The sequence below is a fragment of the Hyla sarda genome, chromosome 4 (assembly GCF_029499605.1).
Source record: "Hyla sarda isolate aHylSar1 chromosome 4, aHylSar1.hap1, whole genome shotgun sequence".
Taxonomy (NCBI): Eukaryota; Metazoa; Chordata; class Amphibia; order Anura; family Hylidae; genus Hyla; species Hyla sarda.
This window is the reverse complement of record NC_079192.1, coordinates 368819385-368841108: the sequence shown is the minus strand read 5'-3', so window position 1 is coordinate 368841108 and position 21724 is coordinate 368819385. Positions and strand designations below refer to the sequence as shown.

At 39.3% G+C, this 21724-nt stretch overlaps 1 protein-coding gene across 3 annotated transcripts in view; it reads right to left on the bottom strand.

Moving 5' to 3' along the window:
- Positions 1–21724, bottom strand: part of ATP10B (ATPase phospholipid transporting 10B (putative)) — a 479113-nt gene that overhangs the window by 83574 nt on the left and 373815 nt on the right. Inside the window, exon 1 of one of the 3 annotated variants that reach the window (XM_056516675.1) lies at positions 14052–14658. The exons of the other annotated variants lie outside the window; for them this stretch is intronic. Coding sequence (XP_056372650.1) covers positions 14052–14458 — 407 coding nt within the window. The 5' untranslated portion in view covers positions 14459–14658. Of the gene's footprint in view, positions 1–14051; positions 14659–21724 lie in introns of those variants that run through there. 3 annotated transcript variants of the gene reach the window in all.

Here is a 21724-nt window from a genome sequence, read left to right as displayed (position 1 = left end):
CACCAGTTGATTTAATAAAAAAAATATATTCCACCGGAGTACCCCTTTAAGGGGGCCCAGGAATTTCAAGTTATGTTTCAGCCCATCAATGTGAGTCTTATGACATTGGTGCACAGAGATGCCTTGATGCCTTTCTTAAAAAATGCAGACATCCCTGCAAGGCATCTTAAAATCCAACTGCCTAATCCTTCTCTCCTCCAACATCGGCCACTGGGAGGAGTTTTAGGGCCTCCAGAAATTTTGGATAGGTGGCTTATTCAACCAATATTAACATGTACCTGTCATCACTTTCATGCTGCCCAAGTCCTTGGGGTAGATTTTGGCAACTTTTTCCTGCCTTGACTGATAGCTTTTAGGGATGAGCAAATCGAATCTGTCAAATCCGAATTTGTTATGAATTTCAGGAAAAAAAATTGCTTCATTAAGCTCCATTTAGTGCGTGTCCAGGCTCCAGGACATATAAAATGGCGGAACCACATGTGAGGACATGGGGCAAGGAATCCTGGGAAGGCAGGAACAAGGGTCGGCGGGATGACCCTCAATCACATGCAGCCTATCAGCAGCCAGCCGCCTCTGTGATATCACTACCCTGTATAAATCAGCAGCCATCTTGTGGCCACTCACATCAGTGTTCTATTGCAGAGAGAGAAGGACAGAGAGCAGTGTTTGTTGCACAGAAAAGCTTTTATACAACAGTGATTCACCTCAAGCCCAAATCCAGCCTAGAAGCACTGACAGGAAAGGGAGTGAGATTGAGAAAGAAAGTGCAAGTTTGAGTGTAGTACACAGCGACTGTGTACTGCAGCACTGGTGTGTACAACAACTGAAAAGCTACTAGTAGCCAGCCAGTTAGGGTGAGCAGAGCACTAAAAGCGTATTGTTCTCTATTAAGTGTAACCTGTGTGTACATCTAAGTGGTGTACGATTTTATTCCTGTTAATGTCTTAAAGGGGTACTCCGCCCCTAGACATCTTATCCCCTATCCAAAGGATAGGAGATAAGATGTCAGATCGCCGGGGTCCCGCTGCTGGGGACCCCGGGGATTGCTGCTTCAGCACCCCGCTATCATTACTGAGCAGAGTGAGATCGCTCTGCACGTAATGACAGGCAATACAAGGGCCGGAGCATCGTTACGTCACGGCTCCGCCCCTCATGACGTCACGGCCCGCCCCCGTCAATACAAGTCTATGGGAGGGGGCGTGGCGGTCTGCCATAGACTTGCATTAAGGGGACGGGCCGTGATGTCATGAGGGGCAGAGCCATGATGTCACGCTGCTCCGGCTCCTGTATCGCCCGTCATTACGCACAGAGCGAACTCGCTCTGTGCAGTAATGATGGCGGGGTGCCGCAGTGGCGATCCCCGGGGTCCCCAGCAGCGGGACCGCGGCCATCTAACATCTTATCCCCTATCCTTTGGATAGGGGATAAGATGCCAGGGGCGGAGTACCCCTTTAAGGGCCTGGTTACTGTGAAAGGAGAGCCAAAATTACACACCTGATTGTGTTGTGGACAAGTACTGTTATAAGCGTACTGGAGCGGATTGTACTCCCCTCATAAGTGCAAACCACATACACACATCTAAGTGGTGTACAATTTTATTCCTGTTAAAGTCTTAAGGGCCTAGATACTGTGAAAGGCCAGCCAAAAGTACACACCTGCTGCTGAGAAATACTGTTTTAAGCGTAGTGGAGCGTATTATCCTCCCCTCAGAGGATAGTTTATTAGTTTGTGTCCTTTGATGAGGCAATGATTATGTAACGCATTCATTTGGTTGCCATGGCTGAGATGCCCTTCATCAGTACCTTTGATAAATATAAATGGTAAATACAGCATGTGCGGTCCACTGTGCATATTTGCAGCGTACAAACAGCCGCCGGTAGCGCTTATCTGTTTAATACAGCATTTTATATTTGATTAAGCATATTATGTGAACACTTCTAATCTAATAATCTTATCCCACAGCATTGAATGTAATTACCACATTAAGACCGATTACATTGCTAAAGAAGGATAGCGAGGGGAAACAACACAAATTATAGCACGTTTAAACGACATCCTCTTATTATGCACCCAAACCCATTTTTCACATATTGGCATTTATTAGCATGACATTGAGCATCTGTAGTGCTGAGGCAACAAAAAATTGGATCCCCTTTTGTCACCCTGAGGCCAATTATCCAATGCCCTGCTATACTACCTGGCAGCATTATCAGAAAATAATTGCGAACAAGGATTTTCTATGACGTTCACTTAAACTTCATTTGCGCAGCATACGTGTTTTCCACAAGGTCATTATTAATGGAAATGATTACTCTTGTTAAGCAGAAACTAAAATGTATCACAGGATATATTATTTTCTATCATATAAAGACATTAAAGGTAACCTGTTAGCAGGAAGCTGATGCCTGACCTAAAGATACAGCTTCATCGCTCTAGAGCAGTGGTCTCCATCTGTGTCCCTCCAGAAGTTGCAAAACTTCAACTCCCAGCATGCCCGGACAGCCGTTGGCTGTCCGGCATGCTGGGAGTTAAAGTTTTGCATCATCTGGAGGGCCACAGTTTGAGACCTCTGCTCTAGACACTCTGGGGGGGAAATGTTCAAAATCTAACGTAAATTCTGTTCCAGCGATATTAATTATACCTTTTTTTTTCTCCTCAAAATTTTAAAGGTCTCTTGTGCTGCTTTGAAAATATGAAAATAGGCGAGAGTTCATTTTTGTGCACCTTTAGTTTATTTTTTCCATGCCAAAAATTGCCAAATTTGGTGCCAATTTTTTCTAGTTGCTGCCATATTGGATTTTTTTTTCGCCAGGATTACCGATTTTGGAGCAAAATTTGACATCCTGGAAAATTCTGGCAGAAGCAGCTCATGTAATACTCCATGATTACTAGTACTCAGACAAGCGATGACTTTATAAATAAAACAGGGTTTAAAAAAATAAATAAAAAATTTAAATAACATTTTTCAATAATTATTTATTTTTCAATAATTGATTAAATAACACCTCCCCACCTCCCCCTCAAAAAACAAAACATTTCTGTGATTTCTACATTAGCAAAAAGCTGGTGTAAAATTTGTGATGTAAAATGGACTCTCACCCCTTTGAAAAGATCATGTAAAACACTTTGAATATCTGATGTAAACTTTTTCACGCCAAAATTTTGATGCGAAATGTGAAATTTTTGATGTGAAACTTTTTAAATGTGAACCCACTGTGAGTAGGGATGTAAAAATTAAAGGGAACCTGTCATCGCTCTTATGCTGCCCAAATCTCAAATCATTGGAGGGTCCTGACCAGTTCTCCCAGCCCCACCAGTATTGGCTGACAGAACCCTCTTTGGCTACAGGGAAAAATTTGTCAAACAAGGTGGTGGGAAGCTCCTGGGGACAGGCAATATGAAAGCGAAGACAGGTTACGTTAGTCTATACTGTGTGAGAACAGGATCTGATTTGTCTCCAGTGTTGCGCTGTACTTTGGACTAGCACAATGTATTCATGCTATACATTGCCATCTCACACACCACCCACTGCCTTTAATTGACAGCTTTTCTCTATTAGATTTATAAGAGGAAATATGTCCATTACAGGCAGGCGGTGGTGTGAGGAAGGAGTAAGCAACACATGAATACATTAGGCTTCTACTCCCGTCACCAGTAAAGTGGCACTGCAGGTAAAAAAAAAATAAAATAAAAAAATCTACGTTCTGCAACAAGAAAACCTAACATCATTAAAGGGGTACTCCAGTGGAAAACAAATTTGTTTCTAATCAACTGGCCCAGAAAGTTATACAGATTTGTAGATTACTTTATATAAAAATCTTAATCCTTCCAGTACCTATCAGCTTCTGTATGCTACAGAGGAAGTTGTATAGTTATTTTCTGTCTGAACACAGTGCTCTCTGCTGACACCTCTGTCCACGTTGGGAACTGTCAAGAGCTGGAGAGGATGGCTATGGGGATTTGGGATCTTAACACTGAGACCCCAACAACTCAAAACACATCACGTCAAAAGATTTTCTAAATGACAGTAAAGACCACTCCTTAAAGGGCCTAAATGATCGGCTAACTTTTGCCTTCCTGTTTTGAGGAGCCAAAAGTTTTTACATACTTCTTTACATGTGGCAGAAATTGTCTTTTTTTTTTTAGGCATAGTTATCGCTACACTTACTAAGCCGTAGGAGTAGGCTCACTAACCAGATAGCACGGGTGTCCTTTCTAGGCTCCCAGGGCTGACTGCAAAGCATTTCCCAAATGTCTGATTGGGTTCACTTGGAAACTGGTTGACACAATCAAAGCGGGGAGTAAAAAACACCATTAACTGCAATACTGGCTATTCAACCGTATAGACTACCATGTAAGAAGGGTCCTAAGAGGAGGATCCCCTTATGTGAAGTTCACATGTCCAAAGAGGACAGCTGAAAAAGGTTGCCAAAATGCAAGAACCCCTTAAGAAACAAGATAAAAATTATCTAAAATAGTATACCAATTAAAATGGACTAATTAACTTACCGAACAATTTGTGCTGGGATTGATATAACAAAACTGAAATAATGATTAAAAAGCAATGGTAGAATTCTTTAACATTAACATAATTATCTGAAATAATGAACCTATAAAAAGCATTAAGTGTCATTTTTTTTTTACCAGAACAATACATTAGTGTACATCGCACTATTTTTGATCTCATGTACGCCTCATTTCACTTCCGCAGAGACTTCCCTGTCTGTCCTGTTATTTTAGAACAGGCGAGTGTCTAGTTGCTTTAATTAATTCTATTGAGATTTCTTGAGTGTGTTTAAACTTTGCTTCCATTTACAATGTCCCCCTATAAAGATGATCTTTTCTAAGGTAATTTTTCTTTGACTTCACGCATTTTCAATTATCCAGGGTGTTAAGCACAGTATTAAACACATTTATATTTAATACAAATACCGAAATAAAGAGTACTAAGGGATTATGCTGTCCCTTGAATACTAGACATAAAATAAGTAAAAGTAGTATTACAAGATTCAAAGAAGGAAATTAAAACAACCAGGCACAGCGTGGCTGTCAACAGTCAGTATTGCTCTATAGGAGGTCCAGGAATAGAAAACAGAACAATCGGCCTGTGGATACGCAGGTATAGGGTGCTCAACATCTAAAAGTTCACATAAGAATACAGATAAGCAATATCCAAGTGAGGAAATAAGATGGAGCTATTTTTTATTTGTTATTGATATCCTGTTGCATTTTATTTCATATAAGTAAATGATCGGCACAGAGGAGAGACTAAGCAGCAAAGTGGGGAGCGTGGATAGGTGCCAGCTATTTCTTTAGTAATGTTCTTCTTCAGACCTCCACTTGAGGTTGGAAGAACTTTTTTATGGTACATAATGGCTGCTGCATCACTGCTGCTTTGTCTCCCAACTTTGCCGATCCTTTACTTGTGACAGGAAATAAAATGCAACAACAACCGGTGAGTGCTCCATCTTATATCTTTACTTCGATAAAGTAGTATTATAGTTTCAACAAAGGTCATACTTTGTATAATGAAAGGTTATACAGTTTTCTTATATAGTATCTGTATCAATTCTTCAGTTTTCAAAGGGTCTTTTTGCCGTGTATTAAAATTAATGACTTGTAAGCTCTAAACCTAATGTTGGAGTAATATTTATTATTCCAAAATTAAGTTCCGAACTACCAAGTCATTTATTTAAAAAAAAAATGTAATCAAATGTCCTTGTTAAAATTAAGATTACTGAGGGCACTCACAAATATGGTACTAACAAAAGCACTGACAGACATACACATACACATTAATTTAATATTTTATACAGTGAGAGGCCCATCCAGACTCCCTACTTGGTTCTAGTGTTGGGCACGAATATTTGCAATATTGCAAATAGAGCGCTAAATATTCGCAATTACAAATATAAAAAAAATTTCACAGTACACATCACAGTGATCATCCCTCCCTGCTTCCAGCTTGTGGTGTAAACAAGGCTCCAATACTATTTACTGTGTCAGACTGGTGGGCATCCGAAAATTCGCATATGCGAATATTCGCGCACATTGATCCCTCCGTTCTTTTAGCTCGTTTATCACGCGATATTGCGCATGCAAATTTTATGGTGAATGCGCATGCGAATTTCATGGTGAATGGTAAAAAAAAGGCTGTAAATTTTGCGAATATGCGAAATTTGAGAATATATGACGAATATTCGTCCATATATTCACAAAATAGTGCAAATTTGAATATTGCCTATGCCGCTCAACACTAGTGGTTCCTCTCTTCCGCCGATTACTCATGCTGATACCGGGGCCAGTGTGTGAGGTCATGATCCGGCTACCGGCATTAGAGAAGTCGCGCGAGAAAGCTGTGCAGGGGAAGACTGCGCAGCACCTCGGGGACCAGCATACACCACCGAACCCTGGTCCGTGTTATACACCGACAAACTTCAGCCCATAACAAACAGTTTTGGCATATAACACAGAGGTAAGGATTCAACTCCATATTTTAGATTAAAAACTGAATGTTATACACCGATAAATAAGGTATTTTAGTATCAAATTACTACTTTGATTGTAAATCGAAGTTATATTGTGTCTGTTTGTTTTTTCACATAAAAATCTATCCTAGCCATGTAATGGACAGACATGTACTTGGCTCAAGAATAACATTGCCTGAGACAGTAATAACCCTTGAATTATGTTATACATTTATAGATGCATTTAATTATAGAGAAGCCTAGGTGATGTGCCTGCTATACCGCTATACTGCTATAAACCAATTGGGGCCAGAATGCAATGCCAGAATCTGTGTTTCATATGAATACAATTTAAGGTGGTAATTTTACACAAATGAGACTTATTATTTAAAGTATAATCATCTAATATAATTCAGTCACATGGACCACAATGTGACTGACTTATCAATGTAGAAAAATAGCAACTAAAATATATATATATATATATATATATATATATATATATATATATATATTTATATGTATATCTGCTTTATCTCTATAATTTGTATTAAGTTGTCAATCCAATGTGTTATACACCAAGGATTGGCAGACAGAATGTGTACATCTACAAGGTTTTTCAGATGTGATTTATATCCCTTGTTGAGCAAAGTGACCATGATAGTTTTGATGCATTGCTGCATGCCTGCAAGGTGACAAGTTCTCCCTAGTTAATAGAAGCTTTATATTTTTATAAGATAAAGATGGTAGTTTATGTAGGTCTTCCCATTAACCTGTCAGTGTACTTTACCTTAGTGAATTAAAATATGCATAGGAATAAACATGACCTGAATAGAATAATATTCAAACACATCGAAATTACGAAATTAGTTTGTCTCATACATAGAGTGTATTAGGGTATAGATATCCACTGATAAGGGCAGTTAAATATATCTAAGTGTTAAAATTAAATATATGAAAAAGAATAATAATAAATGATTATTATTAATATATATATATATATACATATATATATATACACACACACACATATATATATATATATATACACACACACACACACAAATAACTTAAAACACCTTGTAATGTGTGAAGATTAGTGGATCCACTAGACACTACACTCCAGTCTAACCCTACCCCAAACAAACTGCGGCTTGGACAATCCACATCTTGAATATATATTGTTTCCTAGATGCATAATAGGACAACAGTTGTGTTGCTTTTACAGCATATGTATACAAACTATTATATCGCTTCTCTTTTCCACCCTCCATACACATTTGCAGGTCTGTTCTTACAATAGGTTTACAAAACATTTGTAGTCTTCCCATTTTGGCTCCCCATTTATAATAAAATAACTAAAAATAAAAAAGAATCTAAGATCTTTTTGAAGCAGCATGTTAATGCGGACTTGGCAGACACCACTGCTGGAGAATAAGAATCAAAGTAGAAACCTGCAGATCATTGTCTGTAAACAGGCCTTTTCCCTGAAGATCTCCAATGTATCTTAATTGTTTTTACTTGTGTAGATCAACGCACTCAGGGGAACTATTGATCTGTAAATACCTTTTGTTGGAGGACCACTAATCCGAACTATTTATTTATCTTCTGCTGTTGTTTCAGTTTATGCAGACGGTTTGTCTTTAAGAAAGGCTTTGTAGGCTAATCCTGGCTTTCTATTAAAAGTGTTTAGCATGGATACACATGTCATCATATAGAAGGATTATCAATAGGGACACGAACTTCCCTAGATATTCTATACATTTGAAAGTTAAAGTTTTCTCTCTGTTATACTCTCAAAAAATATTACATTTTTTTGCATAAATTTTACTTGGGTTTCTGGGGTTTAATGCAGCCTTTTGAATTTAGAAAGAATGGGACACATTTTTAATAAGGTAAAATACCAGACTACTTTTACAAAAAAAAAATAATAATTTATAAAATTAAAAAAAAGAATAAAAAAGGACAATATTTGCCTATGTGACCATTTTAATTTAGCTAATGCTAGGGTTATATAACTGTGGGTTTTTAGAAGGCGGAGATGGTTCTTTATATCTTCTTGGAAAAGTTCATCATATAAAAAACAATGGGTCTCTTGACTACTTTGGACACAAACTTTTTTGTACCGGCGGCCACTACTTTTCAACCTTATTTATCTCAATCTTTCTGGCTAAGCCTAAAGATAGATAGGCTATGTTCACCTTTGAATACCACTTTACAGTTTACGTAAACAGATGTAATTAACATTAGAAGTTGAGTAAATTTGTAAATATATTGCATTACTTATCTTGAACTTAAAGGGGTATTCCGGGCAAAAACATCTTATCCCCTATTTAAAGGATAGGTCATAAGATGTCTGATCGCAGGGGGCCCACTGCTGGGACCCCCGCGATCTCCCTGCAGCAGCCCGCATGGGTATGCATAGCTGTGTCTGAAGTTTCGGAAACCACCGGGCTTCCGAGACGGGGACATGATGTCACGCCCCCTCCATTGTGCAAGCACACTTTTTTCTCTGGCTTTTCTTGAGCCTAAAATAACGGGCTTCACACTGCCAGAGACAGCCGGCAGTGTGAACGTAGCCTTACTGTACATGATTTGTACCCCATTTGTTATGATTTTTGGACATATTTCTGTTATGTCTAAAAAATAAAAAATAAAACTGATGCAGCCTCTGTAAATTGCCAGATTTATCAAACAGTCTGAGCTACTGTATCAACTCTGTTGCACCCATAGACAAATCTCCATTGACAACAAAGGGACATATTAAAAACAATTAGGTTTTTTCACCGTAAAGACACTTTTATGGGCATTTTCCACTGTCTGAAAATTTGACAGTTTTATCTGAGCCTTTATGTGACCTTGAAAGAAAAGTTGAAAAAGATATAAAAAGGGATTTATTTATAAACAATCTCTCTCTCTCTCTCTCTCTCTCTCTCTCTCTCTCTCTCTCTCTCTCTATATATATATATAAAAAGGTCATGCAACAACAGACTGTAGACAAGTCACGTTGCAGAATGTAGGAAAAGCTGTGCAGAGAGAAGAATCTGCAGAAATGGTGTGTTCTCTACAGAGTTTAATAAGACCAAGTCGGCTCCAGGTAGCATAAACACTTGAAGCCTGAGACGAGGGAAAGTAGAAATGTTACTTGCAGGTTCTTATCAAATTTCCTATTTATTTTTCCTGAGCATTTTCTCGGTAAACGGCCTCTTTCTCATGTATTTATCAGCATGATATGTTTAAGTACAGCTGGTGGAAAGTAACAATTTTATTTTCAGATTCTGTACACAGACCTTGAGGGCTTAAATCTATAATTATGTATTAATGAAGCTGTAAATCAACACTGATAAACACTGGTAAACAACATTTCAATGATTTATATGGAGTCATATTTTTAATTAGAATTAAAGGGGTTGTCTGGGTTAATGAATAAAGCTAATTTGTTTCAGACCGTAGAATCTTGCAATGCATTCTCCATAACAAGGATCTAAAAGACCACGCTATCAGGACGTGTGTCTGTTTGTAGACATTCCATAATGATTTCTTTGTATCATCTTTGTACATAGGAGTCCATCAATATAGTCTAATCATAGAGCCAGGGGTGGACTCCACCGATCTTGGCCCCAGGCCCTTTATCAGCTATTATAGCCAAAGGCAGCGAACAGAGATAGAAGAATTGATTAGAGTGAGAGGAGCGGAAAAAGTAATGAGGGAGCGTGATAGAAGAAAGAAGAGTGCAAAAGTAAATAAGAGAGAGGAGGAAAAGAAAAAGGTAGAAAAGAAAAGAGATAGAGAGAAAAAGGTAGAAAAAGAGGAAAAGAGATGAAGGAATGAGTAAAAAGGTGGAGAAAGGAAAAATGGAGAGAAGAAAAACAAATAAAAAATTTGAATGGAGAGAGAGAGAAAGGAACAAGAGGAAAATGAGGAAAAAGAAGGGGGGGAAGAAAAAAAAAAAAAAGAAGAAAGAAAGGAAGAGAAAGAAAAAAGTTTGAAAGTGAAAAGCATTTGCTCTTTTGCTGAGCTCAAGGAAAATTAAAAAGGTGCCTTGTTTTGCCTCCCAGTTTTCCCCATACACATGCATGCTCGGTTCAGTAAAGTGTGCTTGCATTTTTTATAGGAAGAGAGGAGAAATATGCAACCAGATGCTTCTGATTTTGTGTTATATATGGGGAGAAAAAAAAAGCACTAGAATCTGAAACTCAACATGCTTTAGGAATACTATATACATTTACATGCAACTACAAATCTTCTAGTGATAGGTTGACTTTTTCCACAGAAAAAAAACTATTCTAAAGCCAACACTGTTTAAAACAGGCAGACATATCTTGTATATTGTCACCTAAGAGTGATCAGTGTGGCTTCTGTCAGCTGCTGTTTGTGGGTCACTGGGAGATTTGCATCTTATTACAAACAGCTTATTATTGATCATACAATACTGATGCACGCATCCGCTATCTGACTAGTTACTGTGGGCAAAACTGCCATATTTATTTTTTTCTAATATAAATTCCCATTGCTCTTTCTATATAGACATCATAATAAGCGTGCAGACACCAGGACAGCCCCCAGTTTGGGGAAATGAAGCAGAAAACTGCACATATCAGAGATAAATTAAATTACAGAGAAATTAAGTGGTTAATGTGTAGATCCCTAAGTGGCAGTGCAGTAATTCAGACATTCATTTACATGACATGTTCACCCAACAATGAAACAACTAGGATGACAATACACCAGATCTACAGGGAAGCAAATACATGAGCAATTATAAATTATTAAAATTGATGATGATGATTTGCCTGGGTCATTTCCTATTCCACTTACAGAACATATATATTAATAGTGAACTCTCCGTATAATTGTCTTCTAGGATAATATTGTTCAAGCTGATTATTACGTTTGCACATGCTTCCTCGCATATCATCATACAGAAGGCGAGCTCAGAGTCACCAGATGTCGTTGAATTATAATTCTCAGCATGCCCTGCCAGACTACACTCCATGACATGTACACTGATTGCCCAACAATGTAATGTAGTCAACAGAATATTACATACACATAAGGTACAAACAACCATATTCTCAAAGAAACATAAGAGCATTCTGCCCCAATGATCAGGAAACCAATGACCTACGGCAGACTGGGTCAACCAAATAAGCCAAAACATAAACTAGAAGTCTTGTCTTGAAGAGTAGAATAGCAGCATAGAGGAATGTTTTGACAAAAAATTTATACATGTACTGTCGCAATATTATAGATAGTTATTTGGTACACTTTTTAGAACTTGAGAAACATATATTCTTTCCAATCATACTGTAACTATATTGTGGGAAGTTTAAGGGAAAGTTCATTACCAGACAGAAAACCACATGCAAATATTTACTGAATGTGGTTTTAGGCTTGGAAGCAGCCAACACACATTGCCAAATCGGTTATCATATGGCCACGTTCACACAGCAGTATTTCAGTCAGTATTTGTAAGCCAAAACCAGCAGTGGGTCCAAAACATTGGAAAGATACAATTTTTTCCATTGCACTCTCTTTGGCTTACAAAAAAGTTATGTACAAAGTGTCCATGTGTTGTCTCTCAATTGAGAACACATGAATGTTCAGTGGTGCCAAATGTTCATGTGTATGGGTAGATCAGGAGAGATAGCTGTGGGATAACAGCTATTAAAGGTGTATGGCCACCTTTACGCCTCACCAAGGGATGGGAATTACCAATTTAGCGTCTTTTAAACTTGGACATTTAGATTTGGCCTTTTGCAGAGTACTGGGACCTGTTTAAAGTATTTATGGTTTTGAGTTTTCGTAAAATGTACAATTTAATTTTGGGGATAGGCGCCCTAAGTCTCAGACATATCTACAGTTATCAAATCTTGCAGAGGAAGAGGGCTCGGCACAGCTCAATGCACCTATAGCGGGGTGCTCAATCCGGCGTGCAGAAATAGATATGACCAAAGAGAAATCGAGATTGGCACTCACCACATACAGGGTGACAGCTGTATTTATTGGATGACCGGCAGATTACAGCATGGGGAGGAGGGACGCCAAGAGCGTGTACGTCCCTTCTCCCCATGCTGTAATCTGCCGGTCATCAAATAAATACAGCTGTCACCCTGTATGTGGTGAGTGCCATCTTTATTTCTCTTTGTTCATATCTACAGTTATACTATACCAATCTCACATGACCTTAGCATTTTCTGGCTATATAAGCTTGGTTCAGTAAAGCTATAAGATGGGGCACAATAGGATAATAGCACTCATGCTAAATTGTATATTTTCTGTCATCATAAATATTATACTTTTAGAACCTCTAAAACGAAATCACCCGGTCAGGGACTGTATATAACCCACCCCCGTGTATTATGTTGCATTTACATGACCATCAAGATGTTTTACTCTGAGTTAGTTAGTTATGAGTTAAGTGTTTACCTGGAATATTTGACATTTCTGCTAATAGTTTAAGTTTATGATGGAGTGTGAAATGAACCAGACCGTGCAGTTACTGGACAATCTACTATGACTCGTACAAGTTCATGTGTTTGTGTTATGTGTCATTTAGCAACAGCTTCTCTGTGAGGACACAGAAACAACCTTACAGTCATTGCAGCTACTGTAGATATAGCTACATAAAATATTTTTTTAAATCTTTAATGTAATAGTGAAACTTACATATAGTCCATTTTAAGATATGGAACATCTTTGCACTCATATAAAGGCTGAAAGTTCTGGCCTAAACATTGACCCAAACTAAAAGCATCCAAGATACCAAGTTAGGGTTATTTGACTTATGATCAGGCTGGTACTTGCAGCCATATTACGCTCATTAAAAGGGCCTTATAAAGTGTTACATAGTTATACAACATTTTATATAACAGTCAACTCACAATGGACCATGCTACAGGATTTAGGGCTTCCACTCATACAATGAGCCAACATAGTGTCCGTGAACGAATCACCAAAGGATATGGCACTATTACATTTTCTCTGTAGGCACGAGTGATGGACTAGGGCCTACAGAATCCATGGACATACAATTTATATTACAGAAATCATTGATTATCTATAAATGTCTTACTATTTTACATCCATAACCTAACCAATGTCCTATAAGGTACATATTTACTTGAAGACAAGGGGATGTACATACCATAGAAGCAAGCCATGTGACTTATATGGGGTTTCTTTAGGGTTTAGGTTGGTCTCAATAATTTTTAATGAAAGATAAGAACCCACATGAAGATGTGGAAATGTGGTCATAAAACTAGAAAAGGGAAATCAGAACCTTCTGAAATTTGTAGCTAGGAGGGTAGTGTGGTCAGATAGAACCTAGAAGGGATCTAATATTTATCTTTGTAATGCAAGATCCCGTCCTTCATGTATGTTACTATAAGTTATCTCTGAATAGGTTTTGGAAGTACAGGATGTATCTAATATCAGTTATTAAAGAAACACACAATTTACTAGCATTAAACAAAAGAAAAAAACAAACTTTAAAATAATAATTCGCCACATTAAAATATTACTGCCATGGGCCAATCTCTTCGCTAATATAAATCCAAAACTGAATATAATCTTTATATTTACCTGCAGTATACCATGCACAGCATGTTATTGATCTCCTTGTCTGACTTGTACCTCCTGAAGTCCTCCCATATATCCTTAATTGCCGTAATAGCCAAAATAATACAAATTGGAATGATGGCTATAGCGGGTTGAAACGCGTTGACCACTGGTACAAAATTAAGTGCCGCTAAAAGTACAAAGTACATATTTGCAAAGCGATGGAACTGTTCAAAAAGGTTCTTGGGAAGGAAAGAAAGGAAAGTATACTTGGTTGTCTTAATATTATTGGTCTGGTAAACACTGTTGGGATTCTCCTTCCATTTTGAACCTTGAAAAAGCAGGTTGGATTTGATAATTCGTTTACCAGCTTCTTTTTTCCGCCTTCCCCTCATAACTCTCTCCCAGATCTCTGTAGTAATCGAAGCCATTGGTCCAAATGAGTTTGGAAAGAAAAAGAAAACTTTACTCAATGTCTTCCTAGACCGGGATAAGAAGCAGAATCCTGGCTCATACTGACACTGTAATGGATAATCCTGGTTTCCTTGGCTTATTTACAATAAGACTACTGAAGCAAAATCCCAAGACATCTAAGTAGGTCCTTCATGTGCGGTTAACTCCAGCAGACTATTTCCTTTCTTAACTTCTTTCAAAGTACACCTGTTGATTGTAGACGTCACAGCAGCTACTTGTGTGTCACACTATAAACCAGTTATTCCTAGAGCAGGATGGCTTCCTCTGGGTCCTAGAGCCGGTTTACTTTAATCACAGTGATGAACCGCTCACCTGACTAGTATGCTGAGAAGCAGTCACAGCTCACTTGCATTAAGACAATGAAATGGCAGAGTGCCATGTGCCTGCATACGATAAGCACAATACAGAAGTCTATGAACTCTTTACTGTTTAGGATACTGGAAGAGTGTATATGTGATACTGTACTTTGTACCAAGGATTGTATATTAACAAAAAACTCAGATTCCCAGAACAATCAAGCATGACACAGTTTTAAAGGTTAACTATATTTTCGGTATATTATATATACACAAACATACATACAGTATTATGCTACAATATTTTACTATAGCTAATTATCTTTTACTTTTTATAGTATATAAAATGTACCACCAAAAAATAACCTGAATACAGTAGCTTTGGATAAGGAGATTTTTCTTGAAATCTAAAAAAGTTATTAAAGTTATACTACTGGATAAATATTAAACCATGTTAAAATTTTAATGCATTCAGAAAACCTCTTGTTAAAGAATTTGGGTGTTTTTCATTTAAAAAAGAAGCTATTTTGACTTAATAAAGCACTTAATGCAGTAACCGGAGACTGTCAAAACAAAACTGGACAAACAGAAACCAGAGATATTCATATTATAATGAGGGTCAGGTGTCGATCCTTTTTATTAAGGATTCTGGTTAAAGGTTTTACTTTTCATTCATCAATATATCCTTGTTTTTTTTCTTTGCAGTGTAGGTATCTATGGGTTGGTTACAAAATTAGCCATAAACAATCATTCGGGATGTGCAAATCAAATCTGACAAATCCAAATTCGTTATGAATTTCAGGAAACATTTGATTAGCAACAAATGCGAATATCGCTGCAAATCGCTTCATTAAACTCCATTTAGTGCGGTCCAGGCTCCAGGGCATCTAAAATGGCAGATCCACATGTGAGGACATGGGGCAAGGAATCCTGGGAAGGAGGGAACAAGGGTTGGCGGGATGACCCTGAATTACATGCAGCTAGCCACCCCTGTGATGTCACAGCCCTATATAATCGGCAGCCATCTTGCGGCCAGTCACTTCAGCCTTTTATTGCAGAGAGAGAAAGAGAGAGGGACAGAAACCAGTGTGTGTTGCACAGAAAAGCATTTTTGCAGCAGTGATTCACCTCCCAGTCATCTGCACATTATAATGCAGAGAGGGACAGAGAGAAGAGTTTGTTGCACAGAAAAGCTTTTCTACAGCAGCGATTCACCTCAAGCCCAAATCCAACCTAAACGCACTGATAGCGAAGGGAGTGAGATTGAGAGAGAAAGTGCAATTTTGGGTGTAGTGCACAGCGATTGTATGCTGAAGCACTGGTGTGTGTACAACAACTAAAAAGCTAATAGTAGCCAGCCAGTTAGGGTGAGCAGAGCTCTAAAAGCATTTTGTCCTCTATTAAGTGTAACCTGTGCGTACATCTAAGTGGTGTACCCTTTTGTTCCTGTTAAAGTCTTATGGGCCTAGATATTGTGAAAGGCCAGGCAAATTTACACACCTGCTGGTGTTGTAGACAAATATTGTTTTAAGCGTACTGGAGCGCATTGTCCTCCCCTCATAAGTGCATACCACATACGTACATCTAAGTGAAGTGGTGTACTATTTTGTTCCTGTTAAAGACTTAAGGGTCTAAATACTGTGAAAGGCCAGCCAAAAGTACACACCTGCTGGTTTATTGGACAAATACTGTTTTAAGCATAGTGGAGCGTATTGTACTCCTCTCATATATGCACTAAGTATGTCAGGCAGAGAAGTGCCAGGATGTGCAAAGAGGAGAAGTACCAGCTCCATCAGCAGCAGCCTGAGTCTACAGTCACTGATGAGTAGCTTTCTTCACCCGCACAGTGAAGCAACTCATCAGCAGCAGGTAGATCTGGAGCAGGAACTGAATCAGCAGGTGATGGTATACCTTGACATGACCATGCCAACGCACCTTGAAGATCCGCTGGACTTCTGGGCAGCCAAACTTTATTTGTGGCTGCAATTAGCAGAGTTTGCCCTGGAAAAGCTGTCCTGCCCGGCCAGTAGTGTGCCATCAGAGCGCGTCTTTAGTGTGGCGGGGGCCATAGTAAATGCAAGGAGAACTCGTCTGTCCACGAAATATGTGGAGAGACTGACCTTTGTGAAGATGTATCATGCATGGATCAGCCAGGATTTCCACCCACCAATGCCTGATGCATCAGAGTAGATTGACCATGGTGCCACACCAACACTTCACAAATATGTATAGTGCTAAACTTATTTAAGGCGCTGCTCCTCAGTTACAGACATTCCTCCACATCAGATCACAAGTAAGTATTGAGGACATGCATTACGTAAAATGTAACTTTTAATAATATGCTTAGGAAAAAATATATTCACTAAAAATTTTTTTTTTTAAATCTAACAAATGGAAAGGTATGCAAAAAACACCATGTGCTACCTACACCACCATGTATTGATGTTATGCAAGGGAACAATGTATGGTCCATTGTAACCGGTGTGGGTAAAAACTTCCCCTTTAAGGCCCTACTCTCACATTATTAATTCCCAGGGTTTTTAGGTGGAAATAGAGAGTTTCCTGTGTGGCCAAGAAGGAAATTAATAGGGCAAGAGTAGGGCCTTACAGGGGAAGTTTTTACACCCCCCCGGCAACAATGGACAATACGTTGTTGCCTTCCAACTTCTCGACGAAAGTGTTACTCATCTTAAAAAGGGCGGCCCCACACAGGAACCAATCCCTATTTCCACCTAAAAACCCTGGGAAATGGCAGTGCTTGAAGGTGGAAATAGGGAGAGGTTCCTGTGTGGGGCCGCCCATTTTAGGGTTAGTAACACTTTCCAAGAAGGGAATTAATAATGCGAGAGTAGGGCCTTACAGGGGAAGTTTTTACCCTCACCAGTTACAATGGACCATACCTTGTTCCCTTCCACCTTTTAGAGGTCTTTGCATCACATCAATACTTGGTGGTGTAGGTGGCACATGGTGTTTTTTGCACACCTGTCCTTTTGTTTGACTTAAAAAAAAAAATTGGGGTCCATATATTTTATTCTAAGCATATTGCTAAAAGTTACGTTTTACGTAATGCATATTTTCAATACTTACTTGTGCACACTAACACTTTTACAAAAGAGACCGTTTTCTTCTGCCTACGCTACTATTCTGATCCTGCCACCCGCATGATGCCACACATCTGATGCCGGGTTCTCCTTTTTTCACCCACCTTTGTCACGGGTACTGGCATTGCCACCCACCGCACCACTCTGTCACCGGGTCACTTTCAGGACTTCTGAAGCTGCTGCTTCCAGCTCCAGTCTGTCTAATTCTGCCACCATATGTTCTCCTCATGCTGATGCCAGCTTCAGGCTGTCTCATACTGCCACCATATGTTCTCCTCATGCTGCTGCCAACTCCAGGCTGTGTCATTCAGCCACTATCTGTTCTCCTCATACTGCTGCCAACTTCAGGCTGTGTCATTAAGCCACTATATGGTCTCATCATGCTGCTTCCAACTCCGGGGTGTATCATTCAGCCATCTATGTTCTCCTCATGCTGCCGCCACCTCCATGCTGTGTCATTCATGCACTATATGGTCTCCTCATGCTTCCGCCACCTCCAGGCTGTGTCATTCAGCCACTATCTGCTGTGGCCAACTCCAGGCTGTGTCATTGAGACACTATGTGGTCTTCTCATGCTGCAGCCACCTCCAACCTGTGTCATTCAGCCACTATATGGTCTCCTCATGCTGCCGGCAACTCCAGGCTTTTTATTTAGCCACTATATGGTCTCCTCATGCTGCTGCCACCTTCACGCTGTGTCATTCAGCCACTATATGGTCTTCTCATGCTTCAGCCACCTCTTCGCTGGGTCCTTCAGCCACTATATGGTCTCCTCATGTGATGCCACCTCCAGGCTCTGTAATTGTGCGGCCCTGCGACAGTGATTCTGATAGCGACGCCTCTGATCTGCATGTCATACTGAATAACAGTATTATTTCACTAACCCAGCATACTCCCTATGCATGTTACAGCAAGGCAAAGTGTTCTACACCCGTATTGAGGCCATCTGTAGGCCAGAAATAGCTGTTTTTAATAGCAATTCGCTGCAAATAAATTTTTTGGGGAAAATTGGCGAATTGGCCGAATCAAATTTGTCAAAAATGTGCTCATCTCTAACAATCAAAGTAAACCCACCACCTGCCATTTTTCGATAGTTTTTATTTAAAGTTCCCTACTGGTCTACTGTAGTGAATTGTAAATTCAAGTTGTTCCTCGAGGCTTATTCTTTGGGGGTGGCGCAAAGGAAATGTGGGCCCTAGGCAATTGCCAGTTTGGCACTCCCCATCAATCAGTTTACCTATCAGTCTGCATCAATCTATCTGCCTGTCTGTGAGGTGAAGCCTCATCTTAGAAAGATAAAAGTGTTAATGGAGGAGATTCTTCAAAACTTGTGAAGAGAAAAAGTTGCCCATAGCAACTAATCAGATAACTTCTTCCATTTTTTAAAAGGCCTCTGAGAAATAAAAGAAGCAATCTGATTGGTTGCTATGGGCAACTGGTCAACATTTCCTCAGCATAGATCTTGATAGTATATACAATCAAAGAAGAGCGTAGGGGAGAGCACTCCTAGGAACACACTATTCTAATAGGATGAGGCTAAAGGGTAAATGCGCTGAGCAGTGTGTAGATCCAGTGTAACAGTAACACCTGCAGGGTGCATGCCATCAAGGTAAATGGCTTCTGGGCTTGGTGATGTCACAAGCCTGCTCATCAGTGGTCACAGCAATGTCCTGTCTTAGCCACTGATTGGCTCAGCGGGTTTGTGACAGAACCCAGAGGTGCAGTGGAGCTCCGTTATAAAGACTTGGGAGTAAGGAAGGAAAGAGATGGAGTACAAAAGCCAGAGTACCCCTTTAAGGCTGTGTTTACATGGGAGATGTTTAGTTAGTGTTGCCACCACTAATTATTGCTGCAACTTTACAACAATTTTTCAGAATTGGGGCAATTCACTGTAAAACAATGCAATTTTTAAAGCTTTTTCAAAAAAATGGCGGTAGAGTTGCAGCTGAAATTTGTGGCGGTACCTCCAATTAAATGCCCCATGTGTCTTTTTATTGTGATGGATTTACATGTAAGCCCTAATTAACATTGCTACCTTGTTACATCTAAGAATTTAAAGTAGATAAGAATCTTATTGTTACTGAGCTCATCTTACTAGATGCTGTGCACACGTGTAACTTTTTTCCTTAGGTAAGTGGGTTAAACTGTCATGCCCAGAGATAGGGAATTCCCATTACAAAAAAAAAATAATGACACATCGGTCAGTAAATTATCTCACTAGTAAGTTAATAGCAGTATTAGTAAAATCCAGTGGCATCACTTGGGTTCATGTCACCTGGTGCCATACATATGTGTATCTGCATGGCACGGACTCTAGCAAGACATCTGAGGAAGCTGAAGCGGTGTTGAGGGTTTATACAATTTTCCTGTGCATGTTGTGTACTATTCAACACAACATGCATAACAACTTGTAGATTTGAACGCTGCTACTATGGCTTCCTGAGACATCTTGCTGTCTTGCCACGGTCAGTGCCCAGCAATCTAAACAGAGTCCTAAACCAAACTGAGAACATATATAGAGTATCACAACCAAGAACAATTAATAAATAAAGTACCAGAATTGATCTTCGTATAATGTAACTCAAATTCGGGTGAAGTTTTTTTCCATCCTCAGCACAAAATACAAGGTGCGTGGCAGGAGTTGAAGTTTTACAATAGCTGAGGGTACAATCTTTGTAAAACTCTGTTTTAGAGCTGTGTATCCTCCAGCTGTGCTCCTCAAGCTCTTGTAAAACTACAAAGGATGTGTGGGCATGCTGGGAGTTGTGGTTTTGACACTGTAAAAGGCAACACTGCTCTAACACAGTGCTTTACAAACACTGAAGCTCCAGCTCTTGCAAAACTACAACTCCCAGCATGCTTGAAGAACCAATCCTTTCTCTGACTCCTGCATTACAAAGAAGCTAATCAGACATTCAGGAGTCTGTGAAAGCTGAATGACAGACATAGTGACAGCTATGTTGATTAGCATCCAGCTTTACTAGGTACAGATAGAAAATGTATGCATAAAAACTACCGTGCAGTGGTTTGCAGACTGCCAGGCTGCTCCCAGACGAGTCATCACAGTGAGGAAGAGAGATGGACACTCCCCATCCATAAGGAAGAACAAAAAGCAAGTGAGCAACATATAAATGCTATTTACTAGGGATATATAGGTCATAGACCTAGCACATGCTAAATTGCAATAACGCTTAGGTTACGGTATACAGTATATTTTCTATATTTTCTGTTTAAGGGGTACTCCGGTGGAAAAAAAAAATTCTTAAATCAACTGGTGCCAGAAAGTTAAGCAGATTTCTTTTTAATTTTTTTTTTCTGTCTGACCACAGTGTTCTCTGCTGACACCTCTGTCCATGTCAGGACCTGTCCAGAGCAGGAGCAAATCCCCATAGAAAACCTATCCTGCTCTGGACAGTTCCTGACATGGACAGAGGCATCAGCAGAGAGCACTGTGGTCAGACAGAAAAGAAATACAAAAGGAAAAGAACTTCCTCTGTAGTATACAGCAGCTGATAAGTACTGGAAGGATTAGGATTTTTGAATAGAGGTAATTTACAAATCTGTAACTTTCTGGCACCAGTTGACTTTACATTTTTTTTTTCCACCAGAGTACCCTTTTAATGTTGTGTACAGGGATGTTAAAATGCACCATGCGTCAACTTGTAAAAAACAAAGCGTATTCAGCTGATTGAGCCTGGAGGGATGTCATTGAGATCATGAAAATCAGTTTTTGATACATAAACTTTCACTACTATAATGACTCCAAGATGCCATATATAGCGATAAAATATTATGGAAACCAAGGATACATTTTTATGATGTTCTG